At 35.6% G+C, this 26,237-nt stretch overlaps 3 protein-coding genes across 3 annotated transcripts; all 3 read left to right on the top strand.

Moving 5' to 3' along the window:
• Positions 9,592 to 10,809, top strand: LOC109719058 (protein LURP-one-related 8-like). Its single transcript, XM_020245566.1, has 2 exons — positions 9,592 to 9,970; positions 10,096 to 10,809. The coding sequence occupies exons 1-2, from the start codon at positions 9,701 to 9,703 to the stop codon at positions 10,486 to 10,488; spliced, it is 663 nt and encodes a 220-aa protein (XP_020101155.1). The 5' UTR covers positions 9,592 to 9,700; the 3' UTR covers positions 10,489 to 10,809.
• LOC109719057 lies at positions 17,320 to 20,572 on the top strand. The gene is made up of 4 exons (XM_020245565.1): positions 17,320 to 18,417; positions 18,857 to 19,123; positions 19,474 to 19,565; positions 19,672 to 20,572. Exons 1-4 carry the CDS (start codon positions 17,377 to 17,379, stop codon positions 20,342 to 20,344), a joined length of 2,073 nt encoding a protein of 690 aa, XP_020101154.1. The 5' UTR covers positions 17,320 to 17,376; the 3' UTR covers positions 20,345 to 20,572.
• On the top strand, positions 21,315 to 25,760 carry LOC109719546 (cyclin-dependent kinase B1-1). The gene is made up of 8 exons (XM_020246294.1): positions 21,315 to 21,662; positions 21,740 to 21,884; positions 22,482 to 22,543; positions 22,634 to 22,745; positions 23,649 to 23,742; positions 24,423 to 24,492; positions 24,885 to 25,023; positions 25,379 to 25,760. The coding sequence occupies exons 1-8, from the start codon at positions 21,466 to 21,468 to the stop codon at positions 25,469 to 25,471; spliced, it is 912 nt and encodes a 303-aa protein (XP_020101883.1). The 5' UTR covers positions 21,315 to 21,465; the 3' UTR covers positions 25,472 to 25,760.

The raw sequence follows: 26,237 nt of genomic DNA, 5'->3' as shown, positions 1-26,237 counted from the left end.
TACTCGAACCAAACAGTACATAAATTTTGTTTGATTTTATCACCTTTGGAGTTCTTTTTTTTAAAAAAAAAAACTTCAAATACCATCACTACAGTTTTACATTTTTTTATTTTAATACTCTGTGACTTAAAATGTATCAATTAGTGCTCCGTGGTTTTATTTTTATTTTTTTATTATCGATTCTACTAATTTTTCTTCGTTAAATTAGTAACAAAGTTAAAACTAAAAGGTACTAAAGTAAATATTCGATAAACTTATGTGGGTATCTGAAATTTTTTGTATATAATTTTAACGAAATATTAACAAAAAAACCAACAAAAAGATAAAAATGAAGCCACGTGACATTAACTTGATACATTTTAAACTACAGGGTACTGAAGTGAGAAAGTGTGAAACCAATACCCTTTTCTTTGGGTTGAATTGAATCAAGATTTTTAATTAATTATTATAATTGCTAGTTTTCAAATTTTGGTTTTTATTATCTATGTCATTAGTTAAGTTTTTATTTGTTTGGTTGCTTAAACTCATTATTGCTAAAGATTCTTCGAATCTAATCTAGAAACTTAAGCTGATAGATATAAAAGCAATTTAATGTCTAGTACAATCATCTAATAATTAGGTAAAATGGGATTAAAATAATTGAAGCAAAATTGAAGGAAACCAAATTAAAATGAGGATGAATAGAAATGGCTGTAAGGAGGTTGACATATGAACCAAATTCTAATACAGTTTAAAATGTTTCGATTGCAAACCAAAATCTTAGATAACTGACGAAAACATTCCTGAACATTATATGCAATCAAAATTCTAATTCATGCCGTGTATACGACTAATATTCTCAATAATTATATCATTGTTACAGTAACTAGTTATTTTCAGAAAATTTTCATGAATCATAAGTTTCACAAAGAGATGCCAGATTGGTTTCGGTATGCTTAGATAGGTAAAATGAGAAATTCATGTGTTATTACTCCATATATTGCTATTTGGATCGTGAACCCTTTATTAAATTTTTTGATTTTTGAGTCTCGCCAATATTAAAACTACTAATCAATAAACAAACTCTATAATGAAAAGGGAAAAAAAAAAGTGAAAAAAAGAACAAAAGAAAAGAAAAACTCTATAATGAAAATGAAGTTCTCTCACCACAATTTCTGCAGATAGAATCTATTTCGGAAAAATCTAAATTTACTGATTTGACAAGCTGAATTGGCTTGGCGAATCAGATGTCGATCCACGCCTTCATCAAAGGTCCTCGGTGATTCGGCTCATCTACTTTATCTTTTTATACGTTTATTCACTAACAAAATAATGCGACCATTTATATAAAAAAGAAAAATATTCTTGCTATTATCCTTTTTTAATCTATGGATTCCAAGTGTCTAGGAATAACCAAAGTGATTGGGGAATCTAATATATATATTCTCAATATATCAATTAATAAGTGCTTTTTGAAAAAGCTTCCCCACGCAACAGTTGGTGGAGCTTCCCAATACAGTTGAAACATCTCTAGCAACATTATCTTCTATTATTTTTTTACATAAAAGAGTCAACGTTTCAATGTCATTGAGCACTCAAAAATTAATTTTTTTTTTACAATTATCCAATCTAAAAAAAATAATTGAGAATATATAACTTTATTCCAATAATTCATTTCATTCGTTGTCAACTTTAATAATTCCATAAACTTAATTTTTCTTTTTTGTTTCAATTGACACATTCTCAAATTTTATTTATTTTGATTTGAGTTATTATAAATCAATTGGAGAGTACAAATACTCTAACACACTACAATCACTGAGTCAATCAGAAATAAATTAAGGAAGCGTGAATCAAACTCTAGTACCGTATTAAAAGATACGAGACAATTCAAAAGTATAAACAGATAAATCAAAATATTATATAAGTACTAAGATTCAGTATCAATCTAATGTGAGAGTGTTATTTTTAACATCAATTAAAAAAATAAGGTTTAATGGCTTGTTCAAGATGGACTATAGTTGAGGGGATCTCCTAATTTAACAATATATTGTGATTGGTATTTTTTTTTTAAAAAAAAAAACTACATATTATATATGCTTACTTCTATCTAATCCAAGTACAAAAATAGTATCTTAGTATAGTAGGAAAGCATGATGGGATGTATATGAATATATTCAGATAGTACAAGTTGATGCAACTGCTGAGTCTTCTTTGTCTTTTGATTGCTAAGCATATTGAATTTTTTATTTTCTTTTTATTTTCTCTAAAATAATAATTTTATTCATTTTTTACAGAAACCAACTCAGAGGTACACTAGCTAATGTCCTATATATCAATGTTTATTTAATCTGAAAAAAATTAACCAATGTAATTGGTACATTTGAAAGTGGGAGTGCATGTGTTACAATATCATCTTCATTCAAAAGCTATCATTCACTACTTATCACATCATTTTTTTTTATTTTTACTAAAAGTTATTTAAATTATTAAGAACTTTAGGATTTGAGGGTATAAGATCTCACCCACTTTTGGGATGTATAAAGAAAATTTTTCGAAAATACTATAGCATTTTGAAATAGCCGCTGCAACTTTTTTTTTTTTTTTTTTTGAAACTAAGTCTTTCTTAACTTTTGATTTTTGTAGAATTAAGTATTTACTCGTAAAATTTGAAATTTTATCTATTAGTTAATTTACCAAATTTGATAGCTTTAATCATTTTTTAGTAAACAGAGTTAGACTAAGTGATGGTTAACAATCAATAGAGTAACTAAATTTAATAAAACTTTAACATAACTAAGCATAAAATCTCAAAACAATTAATTTCGCATTTACCTAGATGAGGGGGCCTGCAAATATTTTAACTTAAAAAAATTTAAAGGTTTTATATATGAACCGGTTAGTTAGCCATGTTAAAGAAAATGAAACAATTGTAATTCTCCAAAAGCTTAAAATAATAGCTAGAGAACGATGATTTCATATTTTTATATTTAATAAGTCACCATTTAATAATGGCATGATACCCAGAAAATAATTAAGAAATTGAAAAGAATTTAGTGGGTTGGGCAAGTCACCTGTTTTTTAAATAATTTGAATTAGTCTCCTTACTGTCGAAAAAGGAAACAAAAAGAAAAGGGAAAAAAAAAAGAAATTAGGAACTAGTCACTTCATGAGTGGCAAAGGGCTTAATGGTTGGTAACTGAGGTCTCAAGTTCGAATCCTAGTTGATTCACATTTCCAGCTAAGTTTATTTTTAAATGAAATAAACGAAACGGGTAACGTGCTACCTATCTCTCACAAAAAAAAAAAAGAAAAAGAAGAAGAATATTTCTAAATTATTTTTTCATAAGATCAATTCTTAGTTATATATGATATCAAAGTCAATTATTGGAAGGCGAGGAGCCTTTTTATTGTCTTTTTCGTTAGTTTTTCTATTGGTGTACATGTTGTGTTGTGATTCGCCTGATCTTAACATGAATATTTACACCATCTTGTATCAAATTATTCTTCAAATCAATCATTTTCATAATAATAAATAACACTAATGGATAAACATATAAGCTCTTAACTTTACTAGAAGAATAAATATGTATGTAAATAAAAATAAACAGGAATAATACATAAACTTAACGCTTTTTAGGAAACTTACACTATAATAAAATATGCTTTAGACGACGCTTTTTATGCAATGCTTTATTCTAGTGTCTTCAATATTTGGCATGTGTCGACACTATAATTAAGTGTCGCTAATAAATATATTTTTATTAAATATTTGATTAAAATTTTTTGACGCTATATTAATTAAAGTGTCAGTATATTTATCCCGATATGTTTATTTAACGATTCTTTACTCGATGTTTTTACAAGCGTCGGAATTATTTTTGCCGACACTTTAAACGTCGCTAATTATTGCTTAAAATATCATTAAGTATAAGATTTGTTGTAGTGTTACTTTTTGACCAAACATTGTGGCAGTGATTGAGACTCAAAAGATCTAATTACATTGTAAATTAATGCATTAATAAAATTTCCCCAAAAAAAAAAATCAATGCATAGAAAACTAAATTGAGGAAACATTGAGGGTGTATAATTGAAACAACTGTAGAAGATTGCTGCAGCTTTGGCCGCGCACAATATTGAGGGGCATGTTTACCTGAATTTGATTCTTGGGTGCCGTCTCAGATATGCTTTATGTCCCAATCATTCACTGTCTTAGTTTTATATATGTAGTTCTCAACTGAAGAAAAAGCACAAAGAATAAAGGGTGAAAAGTGCCTCTCCGCGGCAGCTGGTTCGTTCGATGTATTTATAAATACAGTACAACTAAAGAAATTTTAGTTCGAGATACATGCAATTGACAATAATATCTATAAATTTAATCACTCTATATATGGTATGATGAGATTACCCGTAATATTGAAATATATATATATATATATATATATATATATATATATAGAGAGAGAGAGAGAGAGAGAGAGAGAGAGAGAGAGAGAGAGAGAGAGAGAATTCAGCTATTATATTCTTATGAATACGATAGCCCTCGTACTCATAAGTCGTTTTCGATGATAGAGCTTCCAAATCGATGATCTATACCGTTAAACATTATCTAAAATATTTAAAATATCTAGAAATCAAATTTTATAATTTTTCGACATTATTTATCTTACGATAAAAAAGTCACAAAATTGATAATTTTTAATAGCCGATATAGAATACTTACTAGTTTAACGGTGTAAAAGAATTGAAATATGTTGAATTTTTTATCGAAAATTATATTCACTACCTAGATAATGATTAATAACTCCGATCTCAAAATTGAAGGATCCGATCATCTATTTTTAGGACGTAGTTCAATTTTGACCGTTCATTTTAGGCCTGCTTGATAGATTTTATTATGATTTTGAAAAATTATAAAATTTATTTTTTAGAAGTTTCAAATACTCTAAATTATATTTAACGGAGTGGATTGTCGATTCGGAAGCTCCATTATCGAAAACAACTCATGAGTATAAAAGGCTTTATACTCATTAGAGTATAGTAGCCCTACTCTCTCTCTATCTCTCTCTCTCCCCCCTCTCTCTCTCACTCTCTCTCTCTCTCTCTATATATATATATTAAAAGTGAATAGGTAGATAAGTTTATCTCTAATTGCTGTAGTTTGAATTCTGGCCAATTTAGGCATTATTTCAATTACTGCATATGAGTCTTTTAGTGTAGTTTCAACGACAACAGTAAGATCCAAAGGAAACAAATCACGTACCTTATCGGTCCTACATGCAGTTAAAACTGCAGCACAATTTCAGCTAATATGCATCTAAATAGTCTTGTAATGTTGCTTCAAGGTCCTTACTAACTCAAAAACTTCCTCTAATATATATATAGAGGTGAAAAAAATTTCAACAGTATATGTAAACAACATTCTTATTTCTAGCTATCAATATTGAACTATATTTTTAACATGTCCTATCGACAAGCATCAGGCTCTAAGGCAAAGCCGAAAAAACTAGACCGAAAACAAAGATACAGATTGTAGACTTAGCATTTCTCTTTAAATAATGAATTCACAATTAATAAAGCGAATTGAGTTTTCTTACCGAATCCTGTTAGTTGTTTATTTGAGATACATGCTGATTAGATAGATGACAACAATAGAGTGTTGAATATAAAAATATTAAAATACCGTTCTTTAACGGCATAAGTATTTAGAAACTAACGGTTATTTTATATAATTAAACATAATATCAGAGTAGAAGGTATATGCTGGGTCATAACAGTATTGATTTTCTTTCACTCAATTTAAGTCCACGTCTTGGACCTACTAAAGTGTTTCTACCTTAGGCATGAATGTTGAACATATTTCACAACGATTGTTTCATATAATTTAATACGAAATTGCTGGAAAAGCTCACAATTTAAGTTTCGTCCCATTTTTTGCATGGGATGCGTGCAGATAAGAATAGCTTTCTTTTTTTTTTCTTTTTTTTTTTTGTGTGTTTGTGTGTGGAAAAGGGCAGGAACGGCACAGCGTGGGTTGCTTGGCCAAATTGAAGATTACTTTGTGATAAGATCATGTTAACATGCTATGTACACCTTTATTATTAGCATATATGAGTAGTGAGCCCCCACAGTCAACGTGCCTCTTTTTGAACCCCTACTCATGAAAATGATGGGCACAAAAAAAAATGCAGTTGCCTAATCTTATCAGGAGCTTTTTGCTCCAATGAAATGTCGAAAAAATAATTATAATTTAGATGTAGCAATATCTTTTCACAGAGTTTTTCTTTCCCCCCAAAAAAAAAAATCGTTACCTCGATTGAATAGTTATATATGTGATATAACTATTTAAGTGCCAATTAAAAATCTATGGTTTTTTTTTTTTTTATCACGAAACTACCAATTTCTCCAAAAAATTTAAGATGCCAAAAAAATAACATGTAAGTTCATTATATTTAACAAATAAAGCGAATCATTATCCAAGGGTGTTAAATACATGCCCAATGTATGGGAATTGGACCAAACCTCTTACCCTATTCCTCAAATCTCAGAAGAAGATAAAATCCATCTAATCAAAAAGAAAATTTTGAAAAGGAGATCACACTAGAGGGACTGTCTTGGATCCGCCGCTAAAGAGCCTCTCATTCGTGCCGAGTCATCGAAAAGAGTTCATAGAGAATGGACAACGTGAAATTGATGTATTGCAGAAAGAAAAAAGAGAGAGAGAGAGAGAGAGAGAGAGAGAAAAGATATATCGCGCCAATCCAGCCTTATAGTTGTGTTTGTGCTTTAGACGCACAACTGCGCAAAAAGCTATTTCTGAGAACGAAAGCTCTGACTAAATCAAATACGGTCATCATCTTTTAACAGCCGACGGTACATAAAATCGTAGTACTATCATAGCACAACCATTCCTATTCCTTAGAATCATGCCTTTGCCACTTCTTTTTCATATTGGATTTTTACCGGATTTGAACAAATCAGATCCACTATTGGTCCGAGTTCAGATTTGGGTTGACCCGCAATGTGCAACCGATCCAAAATACCTAACAAATTAAGGGGATACAAGGTTAATCTTTACTTAATTTCAACCTTTTATTGTTGTTGCATTGAGCTTAATTCATGTTTAACATGATGAAGTATTAATAATCAACTGGTTAAGTTTCATTTAAAAAGAGAGATTGTGAGTGGATGATAAAATGATGAAGATGTGGACATTATGATTCCTTTTGATCATGGCAAGCCGACCAACACAAAGGGCCTCAACGTTACACTTTTGTTGAACTCGGATCACTTGTATTATTAAAAATTAGAAATTAAAATTAATCCCTATAAAAGTACCACAGCAAAAGATTAACTCAAAAGTTGCTAATCTAGTGAAACTATTCCATGTGTCATAATTTGACCACAGTAATATATGTGGGGTGCGTGCATGCACGACTATTGATGCACTTTTTCACTAAACTATATTAAAATAGTATAAGATTAATTTCATACAACTCGCTGTAAGCATATTGATTAACAAATATATTCCTTTAAAGTTTAATTTTTCATATTTGTCCCTACAAAAGTCCAATAATTATCATATCATTAAAGTACGATTTATTTTTTTACAGATGATAAGTGAAATGACATTTTCGTCATCATAAATATGTCTCTCTAAAAGTCCCAACTGTTAAAATTATGAAGAAATATTCTTCAAAAAATTTTCAACGGCCATCTTCTTTTTTTCTACCATCAAAATAATATAAGAGAGATAAAAAGATCAATTAAATCTCATTCACTAATTAATCAGGGTTAAGTATTTTACCTATAGTTAATTTTTTATATTTTCTAACAAATCCTATCAGGAGGAATATATTTGAAAATATTAAGACTTTTATAGAAATAAATATAAAAAGTTGAACCTTTTTAGAGATATATCTGCTATTCGCATATATTTACAGAGAACAATATGCAATTAACCCTTAAAATATTATAAGTTTAATTGTACCATAGAGTTCTAATTTTATCTAGTTTATCATATGACAAAATTTGATAATGACGTGACAAATATTGTTAGCGTTAACAATATAAAAATGGCAGAGATTTCTAAAAATAAGATATTAGATAAAACGTTAGGAATAGTCAAGGAGAAAATTTTACAACCCTAGTGTTAAAAATAAACCATGATTGACAATATATAATAACCTGTTAAATCTGCGGTTACATTAATTTATTAACTATGTTTGACGAGTCATTAAGTAGTTAAACAAGTGATTACCTCTTTTAGCAATTAGAACCTAACACCCTATTTGGCATGACTTCTAAAATAGGTTCTTAGGCAAGAAGAAAATGACGTGCCATAAAAACTAAAATAAACTTCTGAATATTAAACTACGATCGATTATTTAAAAAATTTTAGTCTCATTTAAGTGAAAGAAATATATATAGAAGGGTTTTTACTATGAATTTTTTTTTGGGATTTCTTCGAATAATAACTCTACGAAATTAGTAATTTTATAATCACAATACAAATCAAATTGGAATATTAATATATTACTGACTAAATCTATGTAACCGCCACACTATGTGGGTCAAATCATAAAGCAATCAAAGTTGATTGCGTAACACTTCACATATTTTAATTTTACATACAAATAGAATAAAACTTCTAATTCATTTGCAAATCAATCTTATCTATCTTTTATATACAATTAACTTATGATTTGTCCATGTATGATGTGTCGTATTTTGCCAATAGAATATTGGCACTATACAACTCTCGTGCCAGAGGGACACCTCAACATTCACTTTCTTTTTCATTAGTAAATATTTATTGTAATAAAATATAAAAAATTTAATAAAAATAATATAATAAATAATTAAAATATATTGAGATTATAAAATTTATACGTTTTATGTCATAATATATCAGTACAAAAATATCATTATAATCGATGTATATTAGCACGATAAGACACGCATATACCATACTGTGTCATGCCATGCGAATAAGTTTTTGACACTACCCGTCTCCGAACTTTAATCCCTATTGTTTGTGGCAAATAAAACTTGCCTTTAAATCTACTTTAAAATAATACTTAAGAGCAAGTAAAATAAACATTTGGTATTGGGGACATAGTCCACTCTGTTATATTATTATATAATTAATTTCTATGTTCCGCACAACCTTAATTTATTAATTTTAATCCCATTATTCTTCTACGCGAGTGGCTCCAAGAGAAGCACAATTATGATGCGAAAACCCCACCCAACCGCCCAAGGGACCCGACGCTTATCTCGCTCCCATTTTTTTAAACCCTTCGCGTCACTTTCCCGCCGCCACGTGTCCCTCACGATTCTCACCCCGGAAATAAAAAATTAAGTGTTTAATCTTAAATATAATATAATCCGACGATATTATTAATAATTATTATAGCGGTTAATTAAATCTGAACTAATTAATTACCTTCCGAAGCCGGGAATTCTTAACCCCGTGGCCAGTGGCCACGTCACCACCGCCACGCCTCGCACGTGAGAGGCTCAGCGGGGATTGTGGGACTTTCCAGGGGTATTTTCGTCCATGCGACGGGTATATATGAAGCACCGTGGCGTAGAACTCTTAATCAGTTGAACAAGGCGGTGTGGTGAGAAGAAGCGCTTCTTCGATCTCCTCCTCTTCTTCTTCCTCTTCCTCTTCCTCTGTAGTAGAGTTTGCGGATTCGCACCATTGTTGAGGTCGATGACGAAGGTGTACCCCAACGCGGCGTCCCCGGCGCTCGATCTCTCTACGAGCTCCGCCGCGTGCTGCGGCGGCGGGGAGGGGCGGCGGGAGGAGGCGGCGGCGCTCACGGTGTGGACGAAGTCGCTCCTCTTCAACTGCAGCGGGTTCACGGTGTTCGACGCGAAGGGGAACCTCGTGTACCGAGTCGACAACTACGGATCGGGCGCCAAGGGGGAGGTCGTGCTCATGGACGCCGCGGGGAAGGCCCTGCTCACGATCCGGCGAAAGGTAAGCGATCCGATCCCCCGATCTCTCGATCGGCTTAAAGCGTTAGATCTGCCGCATTTCGCGGCGGATTCGGCTCTCGGCGATCGCCGGAACCTAACCCGATCCCTGTGGATTTTGCGATGCAGAGGCTGAGTTTGGGGGATCACTGGGTGATCTACGACGGGGAGGAGACGATTCGCCCCCTCTACTCCGTGAAGCGGCACATGAACCTCCGCCACTCCAAAGCCCTAGCGCACGTCACCCCCTTCGGCGGCGGCGGCGGCGGCGACGCGGCGTTCGAGATTGAGGGATCGTACGCGCGGCGGAGCTGCGTGGTGTACGACGCGCGGCGGAGGGCGGCGGTGGCGGAGGTGCGGCGGAAGGAGGCGGCGGCGAACGGCGGCGCCGCGTTCGGCGCCGACGTGTTCCGCTTCGTCGTCCAGCCGGAGCTCGACGCGTCGCTCGCCATGGCGATCGTCATCGTCCTCGACCAGATGTTCGGCCCCCGCCCCTCCCTCATCAGGAGCTGGTCCTCCTAAACGCGCTTCCTTTTTAGTCTTCGGCTTGGCCCAAAAGCGCTTTTGCGCCCTTCGGAATTTCGGAAATGGCAAATTTTAAGAGCTTTGTTTGATTTTGGGGCCCTTTTTTTTGGTGCGGGGTTTTCGTTTTCCGTTTCCTTTTTTTTTTCAAAAAAAAAAAAAAAAACTCTCTCATAAACCTTGCGCCAAGTTATATAATTTTCGTGTACATATATATATCTGTATTTAATGATGCTTTATGCAATAGCAGTTGGAGAGGAGGGGTGGCGAGTGTATCTTCATTTGCTAGTTAGTGAAACGAATTTTGATTTTTCTTTTGAATCTAAATTGTTTTACATGCTACAAAATTCTCCTTTCCCTTCTGTGGACTCGTCCTCGTAGAGAAGTTCGCGTAAGATACCACAGCCTTAAAAATTCCAATGAACCTCGTCAACTGGATTGCGGATCAAATACACGAAATTGATTGATGTAAGTACATACACGCGTTAACGATAAAGTTGGCTTCAGTACCGAAATATCTCTGCAGGGAGAAATTACAACTCACGAATAAACAGTTGAATCGATAGAGAGGGTTTGATGGTTGGTATCTGAGATCTAAATTTGAATTCTAATTGATTCACATTTCTAGTTAAGTTTATTTCTAAATGAATAAACGAAACGGATAGCGTGCTACCTATCTCTAAAACAAAAAAAGTTGAATAGATGGAGAGGCTTTTTTTGCTGAAAATCAATTAATGCAGAATAAAAAAAAATTTATAAGTACATAAAGTAAAATATTCTATCGCAACTTTTTTCATTGCATTTCAAGAATAGAACTTCGTTCACTGAGATCTGTCTAACATTTCAAATTGTTTAGACGGTTTTCAAATACTTGATGAGGGTAAATCTGACAATCGAAGACGATTATTTGATTAACGAGTTTTATTGGCGATCATCATACCTAATCATGTTTAGAAACATCGGTTTTATTAGTTCCAAAAATGGCTTTTTTTAACGTCGAAAATATGTTTTATGTAGGAGTGAAAATAATGTCGATAAGTTAATTACAATAATAGGTTTACATGACAAAAGGTAGCTCAGGTATAAATGCATAGCCAAATCGAAATAAATGTAGATGGAATTGCTTCTTCTTCTTTCTTTTTTTTTTTTTTTCTGTTGTTATTTTTTTTTAATCTCCAGATCTGATTCTATAGATTTTACTTTTATGCTTTAAGAAAGTGAAAGGTGAAAAAATAAAAAAAAGAGTAAATCCATTTGATATTAAGTTAGAGAAAGATCAGAAGATTCTAATTACATATAATTTAGGGTTAATTTAAGTTTTCAAGAATAATCTAAATTATTCCACGATATAATTTAGGATTAATTCTATAAGCCCACCCCTAATTATATAGAAATTCTCCAGAAGTAATCAAGATTAAAAAAAATAAAAAAACTCCTCAAATTTAATAAAATGATCAAAACTATCCATATATTAGTAATATTTCACCCAAAATATAGATTAAATATTGAAGGGTACACATTAAATCGCCGCTAAAATCTCAATAATGATTAGATTGCAATTCATCACACTATCTCTATTTTCATCGAGTTATCATCACAATACTCGTTTCTGACACCTAAAAAGACTGGTACATGATTTATGTCAACGACGGCAACCCGAATAACAATTATAGATCTTTTGTTTAACGAGAATACATATTTATGAAAAATTGTGTTATAATACTATTGATAGCAAAAGATCTTTTTTGCTATCAAATTTTTAGGCCTTGGATCAACTCTTTTCATCATTTCTAAATTAAATATTATAACCAAGTGGGGACCACTCAATTCTAGAAGATCATTCAATCATAAGGGACTAATATCATTCTAAGTCTATAATTTTTCACCCAAGGTTAGAAATTTGATAGTAAAAATAATCTTTTACTAAGCATTCCAATCTAATTTTATTTATGAAAATATAATTTGGATAAAATTGAAGATATTTTAGAAATATTTTTTTTTCCTTTTCAAGATCAACACCGGCAGTCTATGCTCGTCGGCACACTGTCCAAATAAGCCATGTCGACTTGTGAGGATGATTTTGGCTTCTTGTGGAGAATTTTTTTTAAAAAAAAAAAAAATTCTGCTTGACCGTACAGCAGAAAAAAGTGCTTCTCGAGACTCTCTTTTTTTTTTTTTTTTTTTCTCACGCGGAGTTAAGTGATTAAAATAACTACTTCTACCGACTACCGAATGCTTAAATTAATTTTCTTGTGGGAGGAGAACGCAGGAGTCTTCGTGATGAGGCGTCGACCAACTGTTTTGCTCCAGGTGTGTGGCTCCTACGCATGCAACGGCTTAAATGGAAACAACAAAATCTGTCACGCTTGACCACCATAGTACTACTATGTACAACACTTTATTATTTATTAGCATAATAATATCTTTTTTGGTGATCTGTGGGTTAGTTGTGTATAGGTTCCTACAAATATATTAATTTATAAATATATGTCGATAAAATTAAATTTTTATATATTATTTCTGTAAAAATTTTAATATTTTTAAATAAATTCATGTTATTAGAATTCGTTAGAAAAATTTACTTAACTATATATTAAATACTTAACCTTGTTAGTTTATTACATAACTTGATATTTTTATCCATCTTATATTATATTGTTGTGTCTTTTGGAGCGACATATTTGTGATGACAAAATTGAAAATATAAATAGTTCTCTAACAGTAACAAACTAGAAAAATATATTTGAAAACATTAGAATTTTTACAGGAATAATATATGAAAATTGAACTTTGTAAAGATATATTTGCAAATCACTATGTTTACAGGTATCTGTATGCATTTAACCTGATAAATTATATATTGAATTAGAGTAGAATACTATTAATAGCACAAAGTTATTGATACTATTAGATTTTTGACCCTTGTATTAAAGGATATGCAATCAAGGTGATAATAGTCTTCTAGGGTTGAGCGAATGGTTTGTTGAATAACATGATCTAATGGATGAAAATGATTAAAGGTGTAGATTTAATGGTGAAAAACTCGGTAGCATCAAGCGCTTAATANTTTTTTTTTTTTTTTTTTTTTTACTAACCTTCTTGTAGCTCTGGTTGGAATTACAACTAGAATATTTTATTTATAATAAAAAAATATTTTACTTGTTTCATAAAATTTTGTTGTTTCAGACTTGAATTAAATAGAAAAAAGAAATTAAATAAGCCCAATGGCCTGATAGCTGTTACATCTAGCCTTCAGATGTTTTGAAAAGTTCAAGACGTGGACTGAAATTATATGGAAGAAAATTAAATAAAACTAAGGATCCGGCCGGATTTCCACTTAGGATTTCTTGTTCTGATAGTATATAAAATTTACATAAAATAACTGCTTTCTCTCAAAGTTTTAGCTGTTAGGGAATTGTGATTTTAGCATTCGTATTCAATTCTTACTCCTTTTACCTTGAAAACTATCAAGAGTATCTCTAAGCATTTTGCATGAAATTGTGCATTAGAATGTAAACAAAATCTCATTCCTACTTTCTTGTCAAGCTAATGACTTTTGGTTGCTAGATTCTTCTCCCTTGAGGCATTCTACAAGGTAAATGAATAAGACACCATTCATTGATTAAGCTGTCTCAGCAAGTAGAGAATTTCTTGCAATTACTATGTTGACTATGTTTGCCATGTAGAGTAATATTATCGGTAGATAACTCGTGTTCCATGTTTTTCATTTTACATTGCCATCTTCATTCTGAACAACCTATGCGTGTCAAATTTCTCTTGATTTGGTACTCCTAAATTCTACATATCGGAAATGAATTAAATCGAAAGCAACACCTACGGACTCAATCAAGGAAAAAAAAGCACTGCTCAATGGTCAAGTTTCTCACTGTTTCAATTCATAGAACTCAGTCAAGGAAAAACACCACACATTAATGGTTGAATTTCTCACTCTAATTTGAATATATAAGAGTCTCCTTCATGTGTTGCCTCAGTGCCCCGGAGAAAGGGGAAAAAGTTCTTACTACTTCGAACGTAAAGGAAACTTTTGTTGGTTTTACACTTGCACGACATCAACATCAAATATTTATCCAAGAAAGATTGGACGTAGAACCTATCTTGTGTGTTCTGTAGATCCTCTTTAGAGACGATAGATCACATCTTCACAGGTTGTATTTTCAGTAGATATTTTATGCTTACGGTGATGATTGGCGAAGGGGATTTAGGGTGTACCCTCAGTGAAGATGTTCGTAAAGTTTGAAAAAGGGCGACTCGGAAAGACTGTAACAGGAAAAAGATGACGAGAACACGTTTATTTGTAGTTTGCTGGTGGGTTATATGGACACAAAGGAATAATTTTATTTTCAGAGGGATCAACACTGAGCCGTTGGCGGCAGTCAATAAGGCCAAATTGCTAGCGAAGTAATGGAAGAATTTTCTAGTAGACTGTCATAAGTTACCTTAGCATGTAATTGATTTTTTTTTTAGTCAACTCTTGTTTGGAACTTTTATGATTCTCGGGGCCAGTTGTCTTATTTCTGTAACTCAGTTCATATTTATTATGACTGAAGCACGTAGCAAGTCTACCTTTCTCTAAAAAAAAAACACCAAATATTTATGTGCCGGCAAAAATTACACATCAAGTAAGCTCTTTTTTTTGTTCTTTATTGGTACGACAAGAAATAAATTTTTTTCAGTAAAAGTTTTAGATTACTCAAATTTTTATAAAATTGTACTGTAGTAGTCGCCTACGTAGATCAATGAACGCGAAACAACTAGAGTCTGTGAACTCATTAATGAAAATTATGATGGATTTGTTCATAAAAGAGTAATCTTTAGTTCAAAGCTCTTTTCACTTGATCTATGTCACATGCCAATGCATGAAAGCATGGCAAATTAGATACTAAGTTAACATTGCATTGGGCTTCATTCAAATCCTTTAACTTTTGATTTATTTATTTTCAGTTATTTTCATTGATCAAATTAGAGATGATCTTAAACATAGTTGTGATTTAGTTAAATCTAATTATTCTAAACACCATTAATACCACTTGGAGTCTGAATTTTGCTAACTATTAATTGTTGGTAGCAATGGAATGCGCGCACGCACACACACATAGAGTCCGGCTATAATGTTATCGATAGTACTAAGCACTTGGTGCTACTAAATTTTTTGCCGTTAGATCTATCCTTTTAATCATTTTTTTATCCGTTAGATTATACTATTCAACCAACTATCCACTTAACCCTAGAGAACCACTATCATCCTAACTGTGCATCGTTTCATCAAAAAGCCGAAACTTAATATGACCAATGACTTGGTGCTATTACTAATATTCTAGCCTAGCTCTTTCTCTTGAGTTCAGCTACAATGCTATTAATAATACCAAGTACTTTGTGCTACCAAATTTTCTACCGTTAGATTTATCCGTTTGATCATTTTCATCCGTTAGATCATACTATTCAACTAACTATCCACTCAACCCTAGAGGACATTAGTTGATAGAAGAATAGTTAAGTGACCAATTCAGAATAACAGATGTCTCCACGCAATTTTACATTCGTAAACAAAGACAAGCCCGAAAAGGTTTAATCCGAATGAATGGATTGGGCCGAACTAGGCTCAAAGTAATAAAATAGGCGACAACGCTCGTTGATCTCAAGTTGGGCCCACGAACACGCCAATGCCTATCAATGTTTCTGTGGAAGTTCCAAAGGTGTAAAATAAGCCAAGCAGCTCACGGCACGGCACGACACGGACCGCACACGGTGCATGGGACCGTATTTGGGAGCACCTTGCCAAGCCATTCAAAATTTATTTAAAAGTTCAAAGATTTTTAAAATATAGTTTATATATATGCTTTAATTAAAAATGCTGGGGTAACTTACAGTGAAAACAAGTCCCGCATAGCACTCCTAGAAATAAATAAATTATTGATTTATTGATTCCATTCAAGCTCTTTGGGAAATAAATAAATTATTAAATAGATATATTACAATATTTATAATGATAAGCATAAAATTTTTTAAATTTAAATCGATATTTACAAACAAACAAAAATTCTTTTGTTGAGCCATTTAACAATAATTAAAGGTAAAAACATAAACATTTATTAGTCAATCTTTCAAAATTTTAATTTTATTATCCAATATTTTAATTTATTTGATTTGAGTCAGTCAACAGTATTTTAACTTCAGAAGTTAAACTAATGTCTTATTTTAATAAATTTACAGTTGCGAGAATTATATAAAATATATTAACTATTTTTTTAAAAAAAATAATACATTCATATTTGAAAGTTAAAATATTATTGATTGACTCAAATCAAATAAATTTAAAAAATTAAAATTTTAATTTTTAATTTTTTTAGAAAATTGATAGTTAATTTAAAATAGTTCATAATAATTCTAACTAATTATAATCACTGGATGGTAAAATCTATAGGTGAGCCAATAAGTCTTCGCCAACTGTCACGGCCCTCTCGAACAAAAAAAACAGAGTAACGGCCCTCCCCACCGCGAGTCCGTCGCACCCGCCACCCGTGAGAATAGTACGCTCCACAATTCCCAAAATACCCCCCAGCTCTCTCCTGTTTTTACACCCCGACCACGCGGGCATCATTTGAAATTCAAATTCAAAATCCTCCCCCAACGTCATCCTAACGGCTCTCTCCTCCCCCCCCCCCCCGCCGACAATCCAAATGGCCACATCTCTCTCTATGATCTCACACAATACAGTAGTAGTAGTAGTAGTAGTAGTAGTAGTACCACTCACACTCGCTCATTCGCTCATTCAAAGCCTCTCCCCTCGTAGGAGTAGTAGTGGGGTCTAAATTAAAGCTTATTTTTACAGTTTGGTTGGTGGTGGTGGTGGTGGTGGGGGGACGGACGATGGCGACGGTGACGCCGGGGGTGCTGCTGAAGCTGCTGCAGTCGATGGACACGGAGGCGCGGGTGGCGGGCGAGCACCGGTCGGCGGTGCTGCAGGTGACGGGCATCGTGCCGGCGCTGTCGGCGTCGACGGCCGACGACCTCTGGCCGGCGCACGGCTTCTACCTGCAGCTGTCGGACTCGCTCCACTCCACCTACGTCGCGCTCTCCGACCGCGACGCCGACGCCGTCCTCTCCGCCCGCCCCCAGCTCGGCCAGCTCGTCCACGTCGACCGCCTCCGCTTCGACCGCCCCCCCGTCCCCCGCGCCCTCGGCCTCCGCCCCGTCCCCGCCTCCCGCCCCCTCCCCTTCGCCGGCTCCCCCGAGCCCCTCGTCGCCCGCTCCGCCCCCTCCCACCGCGGCTTCGTCATCCAGCCCGCCTCCCCCGCCCACGCCGGCCCCCCCCTCCTCCCCTCCTCCTCCTCCTCCCGCAAATCCCCCAATTTCCCCCTCGAACCCGACAACTCGATCTCCGACAAGGAAAATGCGGCGGCGGCAGCCCCCAACGGGAAGCGGCGCTTCTCGTCGCCGGCGGGGGCGAAATTGGCGGCGAGGAAGAGCAACGGCGAGAGCTCGCGGCCGTCGTCGCCGTCGGTGGGGTCGCGGCCCTCCTCGCCGGCCCCGTCCAAGTGCGTGGTGCCGAGCCTGGTCGCGGCGAAGGAGGAGAACCGGAGGGCCGCGAGGGAGCCCGCGATCGTGGTCCCGTCGAGGTACCGGAACCCGTCCCCCGCAGGGCGGAAGTCGGCGAGCTCGCCGATGGGGAGGCGGGGGTCGATGTCGCCCGCGAGGAGGCTGTCGGGCGGGCTGAAGATGTCGCCGGCCACGGGGGAGAAGAAGAAGGGTGGGGTGGTGGTCGCGGGGATCTCGAAGGTGTCGGACGCGCTCCTGGGGTCGGTGAAGTCGATGCGGAAGAGCTGGGACGATTCGTCGGTCTCTTCGGAGCTCAAGGACAAGGGAGGGTCCAAGAGTAAAGTGGATAAAGAAGCCATTTTGAGGACCCAGGTTACTACTTCACTTTAATTTCTGTTTATTTTTTTACCGAAAGATCAATCTTAATATAAATTTATATGGGTGATGGAGATCTGGTGAATCATATCACGTGCGCCAAATATAAATTTATGCCATGAAGTGGTAAATGTGGACTTAGGACCACGGCTTTGTAAGCGGTACCGAATTGCATTCAATCATGGCTCTGATAAAACGGCATTTTGGTTTTTCTTCTATTTCATTGAGAAAGCTATCTCAAACTGAATTTTGTTAAATTTTTGAAACTGAAGTTGTTTTGATTTCTTCAATTAAAACAGCTGGTCTAGGCTAAAAAACAAAAAGTTATTGTGCTTCGTGTTCTGTGTGAATGCTTAAGTTTGTATTTTTTTTTTTCCGCGCTTTTTTTTTTATCTGTAAATGCTGACTCATTTTCTGCATCTTTTTATCTGGATAGGTTGCAATGTCACGGCGACTGAGCGACGCTAGTTGGGAACAATCAAATAATGAGGAAGCATCCACTAATGAGAAGCCTAAACCAAGTAAGAAGGTCGAACCGGAGGTTTCTAAATATGAGAAAACAAAATCGAGTAAAAAGATGGAATCCACCTCTTCAGAGAAGCAGAACTTGGCATCTGCAAATGTTACAGTTCAGGAGCGAAAGTGGACAGATGGCAGCATCCCACTGGACGGTGTGTCTAGTAACCTCGCGAAGCTCGGAAAGGTAGATGTTCTTCTCAGAAAATTGCATCTTTTGCTGCTCATAAATCGCAGTAACTAATATCTGAATTGTTTTTATCCCCGCACGAGAACTTGCCAAATAGCCATTAATTGAAAACCCATGCAATTTCGCACGAAAGTTGGTTTGTTATCAGAAAAGGTTTCCTACACATGTAACAAATAAGTCTTTGAAGATCTTAGTTCAAACTTCAGATTCTGCAGGAATAATTAAATCTGTGACATCTCTAGAATTGTTTTTGCATCCTCACTCTCTCTGAAATGAGCTTTGTTAAAATAAATTCATCCTATAACCAATCTATTTTACCTTCTAACCTCTTTCACTTTAAATTACAGGATGCTTTCCTGAGGAGAGACATTGCATCAGTAGCTGCAGCGGAAGCGTTGGAAGAGGCATTGGTCACCGAATCTGTGATCAGGAATTTAAGGTACAAATTCCTTTTATTCGGTTCTAACTCCAACCAATCTCTCTATAACTTTGTTGTTAGTAATAGGTTTTTTTTTTTTGGTTTGCTTGTCAACTTTCATTTGCAGCATGTTTTCCAATCTTTGTTCAACATCGAAAGCTAACAATCCGCTCCCGACAATCGATCGCTTTCTCTCCATCTATGAAGATATTGTGAAGTTGAACTCAACTTCTGAGTCTCTTAACAATGGACCGAATGATACAACATCTCTAGAGAGTACTAAATCAGCCACTCTTTGGGTCGAGGCAGCGTTAGTTACAGATCTTGAAGCGCTCCGCCTATTAAATGATGTTACTGAATGCATCCACAAGCAAAAGGATATAGAAAAGCCAAAAGCTGTCTCCGTAGATCCTCCGAGAACAAGCCTTTCGAAGAGGCAACCAAGTTCAATAGCCAACAAGTGGAGAAGAGGACAAGGAATGAGCGAAACACTCGAGCTCGCAAAGGCTCTTCGGCATGAGATGCAGAACTGGTTCTTGAAGTTCGTTGAAGAAGCGCTTGACGTGGGCTTCCGCTTGTTCGGAGATGGCTCGAGTAACGGAAAGGATAACAATGGTAGAGTGGCAGCAGTGCTTTCACAGCTGAAGAGGATCAATGAATGGTTGGATGGGGTGGGGAGAGTGCAAGGAGAAGATAGGGTGAAGGAAAGAGTCGAGCAGTTGAAGCGCAAGATCTACGGTTTTGTTATAAGCCATGTGGGGTCTGCTTTTGATAGCTCAGTTTCGCTCTCGAAGTGTTGACAGCAACCGCTATTGCTCGCAGCACAATACTCCGTGCTTTTTATGCTCCGCAGTTTGAAATCGTGATTAAGAGTATGAAACTCATTTTGATTTGTATTTATGGTTAATTCGTTTCTTGCCAATGGATGATGCTTCCGAGCTTCATGAATAAGAGGAAGTCCTTTTTGTACTTGGTGAAGTAGCTTATCAAAAGCTTGACTTAATGGAGTGAAATGCATCTTAGTATTGCCCTAATCTGTAGTAGCTCGGCAAAGTTGGTTCTTTCATTGAAGAATGAAATTTTTTACATTTTCGCTTTAGTAGTTACATTTTTTTTTTATGGAATTTTATGTAGCATTTGCTAGATTCAAGTAAAAAAGGTGAGCAGAAAAACAAAAAAGGGATAACAAATACTGTGCTTCTTAAGATTGAAGTTACATGAGAAAGGAGTGTATATGCTCTTAGAAATGGGATAAATTGTATAGTGAACAATCAAATTTGATCTTTTTCACAAATACTGGATGCTTCTGAGTTACAAAACTAGGTATCAACTTAAAACTTATAATAAAATATTAATGAATGTTTTCTCAATCGATTGTCTTCTACAATGCTTTTTAGCAGCAGCTTCAGCCAAACAAAGAAGCCATAATTTTCACATGCTTTAAGACTCTGTCATTACGAGTCATCGTATATAAAATTAAACCAGTTGTATAAAATCCGATGTACGGTCAAAATCGTACAATTCTAGGTTTGAATCCGATTAATTTTTCGAATTCAGATTCGGTTGGCGAATTTGACACCCTATCAAAGCAAGAATTTTTTAAAAAATTTTTCTTGTCATCGACTTTTATTATGCACAAAAAGTCCTTTCCAGGTAAGTAGAATGGATAAACTATCTACACATTTCAAATTTCAAATAATTCGACCGTTATAGCCTCGCACGGCCCATTACACTCCCCACATGGCCCGGCCCACTAATTCCTTTTTCCCTCCTCCCTTCACATTTCAAAAACTCGCGTCCCCTCTCATTCCCAACCTCAAACAGATCACGCGCTAGGGTTTCACTCCTTCCTCTACTATCCGCTCCGATCTAGGGTTTTCGACGATTCGCGAATCCGAGAACGACCTAGGGTTTCTCGGCGATGGAGAAGTACGAGAAGCTCGAGAAGGTCGGGGAAGGGACGTACGGGAAGGTGTACAAGGCCCAGGACAAGGCGACGGGGCAACTCGTCGCCCTCAAGAAGACGCGCCTCGAGATGGACGAGGAAGGGATCCCCCCCACCGCGCTCCGCGAGATCTCCCTCCTCCAGATGCTCTCCCAGAGCATCTACATCGTCCGGTACCCGACGATCACCTTCATGCCCTAATTTTTGCCCTAAATTTTGTGCTTCTTCTTCAGTGGATTTGGTTCTGTAGATTGCTTAATGTGGAGCATGCGGAGAAGAACGGAAAGCCCCTGCTTTATCTGGTGTTTGAGTATCTGGACACTGATCTCAAGAAGTTCATTGATTCGCATAGGAGGGGCCCCAATCCGAGGCCTCTTCCGCCGCAAGTGATTCAGGTATTCTTCTATATGTGTTTCTTGGGTGTTGTGAGTGTGTTCTGCTTGAAAAATGAAATCTTGATTGATAATTGGCTAGTGTTGGATTTTTTCCTAATCATGTAGCTGTTAAATGAGATCAGGGTGGCGATTCAGGTTTGTGGGCCGTGAACCTGTTTAATATTCGGATTCGTCAGATCAACCTGAGAACTATGTCTACATGTTTGTATTGTAACCTTAATTTTTGAATTTTTGAAAAAGAAATAAAAAAATAATTGTGAAGGCCTTAGTATATTGTGTTCATATTCCGGTTAGGCGAGTTCGTGCCGTGTTGACTTCAGGCTCACTCATTAATTTTGTTTCCTGTTATCCAGTCATGTTTGGTATTGCCAATGGTATATGAGATATCTGAGTTTGATCAAGGGGAGTCAACAAGTCAAAAGACCACTTGGTTTGTTATTAACAAACAGTTTCATGTAGAGATAAATCTGCACAGGATATCCTTATGCTGATCACTCATTTTGTTTAATAGTTGTTCATTAGATTATGCTGGACTTCATTTCTTATTCTTGATTCTTGATGTGAGAATTATGTTATGTTTTATTCTTGTTATTGTAGAGTTTCCTGTATCAGTTGTGTAAAGGAGTTGCCCATTGCCATGGACATGGCGTGCTTCACAGGTCGGATTTTGCTTTTATGAATTTGTTACCTTACTCTATAACGTGAAACTTTGAAGTGATGAGATATGCGATGTTTTATGATGATTAAAGGGATCTGAAGCCTCAAAATCTCTTGGTTGACAAAGAGAAGGGTATCTTGAAGATTGCAGATCTGGGTCTCGGAAGAGCCTTCACCATCCCTCTGAAAAGCTACACTCATGAGGTCCTGCCTGATCAGCTTCTTTATCCATCATCAACCTATGTCACCTAAAGGTGTCCAAAATATCCGATATCCCATACCCGATCCGGACCCTACCCAGACCCGAACCGGACCCGAACCGGACCCGATAAAAAATGAATAGTATACGGATAAAAAAAATTACCCATTAAAATTTCGGGTATAGGTCCGGATATTTTATACCCATACCCGATTTGGACCCGACCCGAACCTAACTTTTAAATGGGTAGGGTCCGGAATAGTTTTCAAATCCGGACCCGGACCCGGACCCGGACCCGATGAAATATCCGATAGTAAATAAAAAAAAATAAACTTTTGAAGTTGAAGGATCAATTTTAATATGACTCATAGATGATGAGTCACTATGTATTTTCATCCTAATGAAACCCTAGCCGTCTCTTTTACTCATTACTTTTTTCTAATTTTTTTACTCTTTGTTTTCTACTCTTTTTTTTCATTTCATTTCTGCCAACAATATTTCATTGTCAACAATATAGTTTGTTTATTGACTATTTAATAAAGTTTATAAAAAAATATATTTATACGGATATCCGTACCCGATTTAGACCCGATCCATATCCGATTTTGAACGGGTAGTATACGAGTAGTCACTATCCAGACCCGCTCAAATAGACCCGATGGGTATATTAGAAACTTTAGTACCCAGACCCGGACCTGACCCGAAGTTAAATGGATAGGGTCTATATATTTTTTTGTAACCATTTCTTTTTAGGGTATGGGTACAGTATATTAATTATCCAGACCCGACCCGATCCACGGACATCTTTAATGTCACCCACGTTGTTTGATCTTTTTGTATATTTTTCACTTCCATTTTTTAAGTTAAATTAATGGGATAGACTATTAAACCAGTTTCTGCTGTTGTAGATTGTTACCCTGTGGTATAGAGCTCCTGAAGTTTTGCTAGGGACAACACACTACTCTACTGGAGTTGATATGTGGTCTGTTGGATGTATATTTGGTATGTTAAGTACTACTTTCTTCGAATTCATTTGGATAACTTTTTATTTCTCTAAATTCTTTGTTTTGTCTAACCAACCTTCAGTTCAATCTAGACCAATAAGAGTAGCATACTAGTAGCACTTTCTGATTCACAGGATGCTTGTTTTTCAATAACTAAATCTGAGCCAGTTCAGAATTGTCGTAAAAGAGACGGTTAAGAAAATGCTACCAAATCTGAGAGCTAACACAAGATAATTCGCACACTTGTTTCTTTAAGATCAACAGCACTTTCTGATATTTATGTGAGTCCATATATTTTGTGTGCTACTGGTGTGACTGAAAGCAAAAAGACATGAGTTATTGAGAGACATGGAAGCCGACTTAGCCCCTACTACTGCCTAAATCTTATGGCCTTGAAATCATAAATAATGCTAGTCTGTACCAAATAGTTCTTGTTGCCTCAGCATGGGCAATATTACTAACTCTCTTTAGTTTAAGTTTAAAAGTTCAGGCACTGTTTGAAAATTTAGAGATTCTATTTCCCTTTAATAGCAAATTCTTGTGACTTTTATGTAAATCACACTGGATTTAAACTGTGCATGGCTTAAGAAACTTTGGGAGGGTAAGCAAGCATGGATTATGTTGCCTGGTTTCTGCTCCTTTTGATGCCTTTTCTGACTTAATTTTCTATTTATGCAGCTGAAATGGTTAGAAGACAAGCCCTTTTCCCTGGTGATTCGGAATTGCAGCAGTTGCTACACATTTTCAGGTTCGTTAAAAATAATATGAGCTGCTAGTTTATTCAACACATTACATATGCAATTATCACCATTAGTGTGTTTTCATTTCTTACATTGCCTGATTGGAGTTAGAGAATTACAAAGGTTATCCAAAAATAAAGTGAATTAGAATTATGAATTTGTTTCAACTTCCAAATCAAACTAAATTGTCATTAAGTATTAATATCTTCTAATGAACCTTTGACACATTCTTGTTTTGACTGTAGAAAGTTTAACATTCTATCTTAACAATTTTGATCCACCTTAATCAACATTTTCTAGATCTGGGTAAGGCAAAAGTAATGTATCCTAGTTTCATCGACTATATGTATGTTAATAAATTATTTTGTTTTATCCGAATATTGTACTTCTTTTCTGAAAGGATGCTGGGGACTCCGAATGATGAGTTATGGCCTGGAGTCAGCTCTCTGAGAGATTGGCATGAATATCCGCAGTGGAAGTCCCAAAATTTGGCTCGTGCAGTTCCAGCACTGGAACCGGAGGGTGTAGACCTTCTCTCGGTAAATCACCATATCATTAAACTAATTTATAGAACCTCAAATTAGATATCCAGAAATTGGGAAAAGCAACACTTCGTTAGTTATGATGCTTCTAAAATAGGATTATATAATTGATAAACATACCATCCACCGATTTTTAGCTCAAATTTAATCTTGAACTAGGGAACATAATAAATCTTTAGATGAATTGATGGTGGCGTTTAATTTAAAATGCATGATTTGTAACTGTGGTGTTTCAAGTTCCAGTACCTTCGGCATCAAATAGGAATTTAAAATTTGTCAAAACAAGATTCTACCTCTATCATCATCATCTAGTGTCCATTAAAATTCTGTATTGGTGTTTAATAACCTGCAGAAAATGCTTCAGTTCGACCCGGCAAGCAGAATATCAGCAAAAGCAGCGATGGAACATCCCTACTTCGATACCCTCGACAAATCACAATTCTAATATCTACCTTCTCAAGTCAGATTTTGAGAGAGAGCAGTGTGTTTGTATGGTCAGAATGTGCTTTCAGTTATCTTTTTGGTAACTTCATTTGTTGCCTCTAACCAGAATTCTTGATTACTGATGTATGTTTATGTTTTTTTGTTCACTACTGTTCCAGAAAGTGCTGCTGAGCATGCCGCGTGCGGTATGTGACTTATATTTGGCAATTTCTCATGCTGTCATAATTAGTTTTACATCATCAGACACTATTCACAAATGTTGTGGCATTAATGATGTTTGGATTTGATCACATTTGTAGTTAAATTATATTAAGATGAAGATTTAAATACGTAAAAGATAAATTGGGAAGAACTTAAATTTACATTAGAGTATAAATTCTAAATATACTAGAGTTGGGTATGTTATATATGTGCATATGATATAAAATTATGGATTAATTTGATACAGGTCCCTACAAACGTAGTGAATGACAAATATATTTCTACAAAGTTCAACTTTTGTATGTTGTTCTTGTAAAAGTCTTGATATTTTTGAATATATTTCTGCCGTTAGAAAATTAAGTTAAAATATGTTGGCTTAAATGGACCAGCATCCTGCTGTGGCGGGAGGCCATGTTGGACTAAGTCATATTCGAAATAGCATGAGGTTGGATGGGCCGAGTCATATTCGAAGTGGCGTTCAAAGTGGCGTGAGGCTGATTGGGCCGAGTCACAATCGAGACTCTGGGCGCTATATCTGTATGTTTTAAGTAATTGGTTGTGTATTT

Source organism: Ananas comosus, linkage group 13 (assembly GCF_001540865.1).
Source record: "Ananas comosus cultivar F153 linkage group 13, ASM154086v1, whole genome shotgun sequence".
Lineage (NCBI taxonomy): Eukaryota > Viridiplantae > Streptophyta > Magnoliopsida > Poales > Bromeliaceae > Ananas > Ananas comosus.
This window is presented reverse-complemented; position numbering and strand designations above follow the sequence as displayed.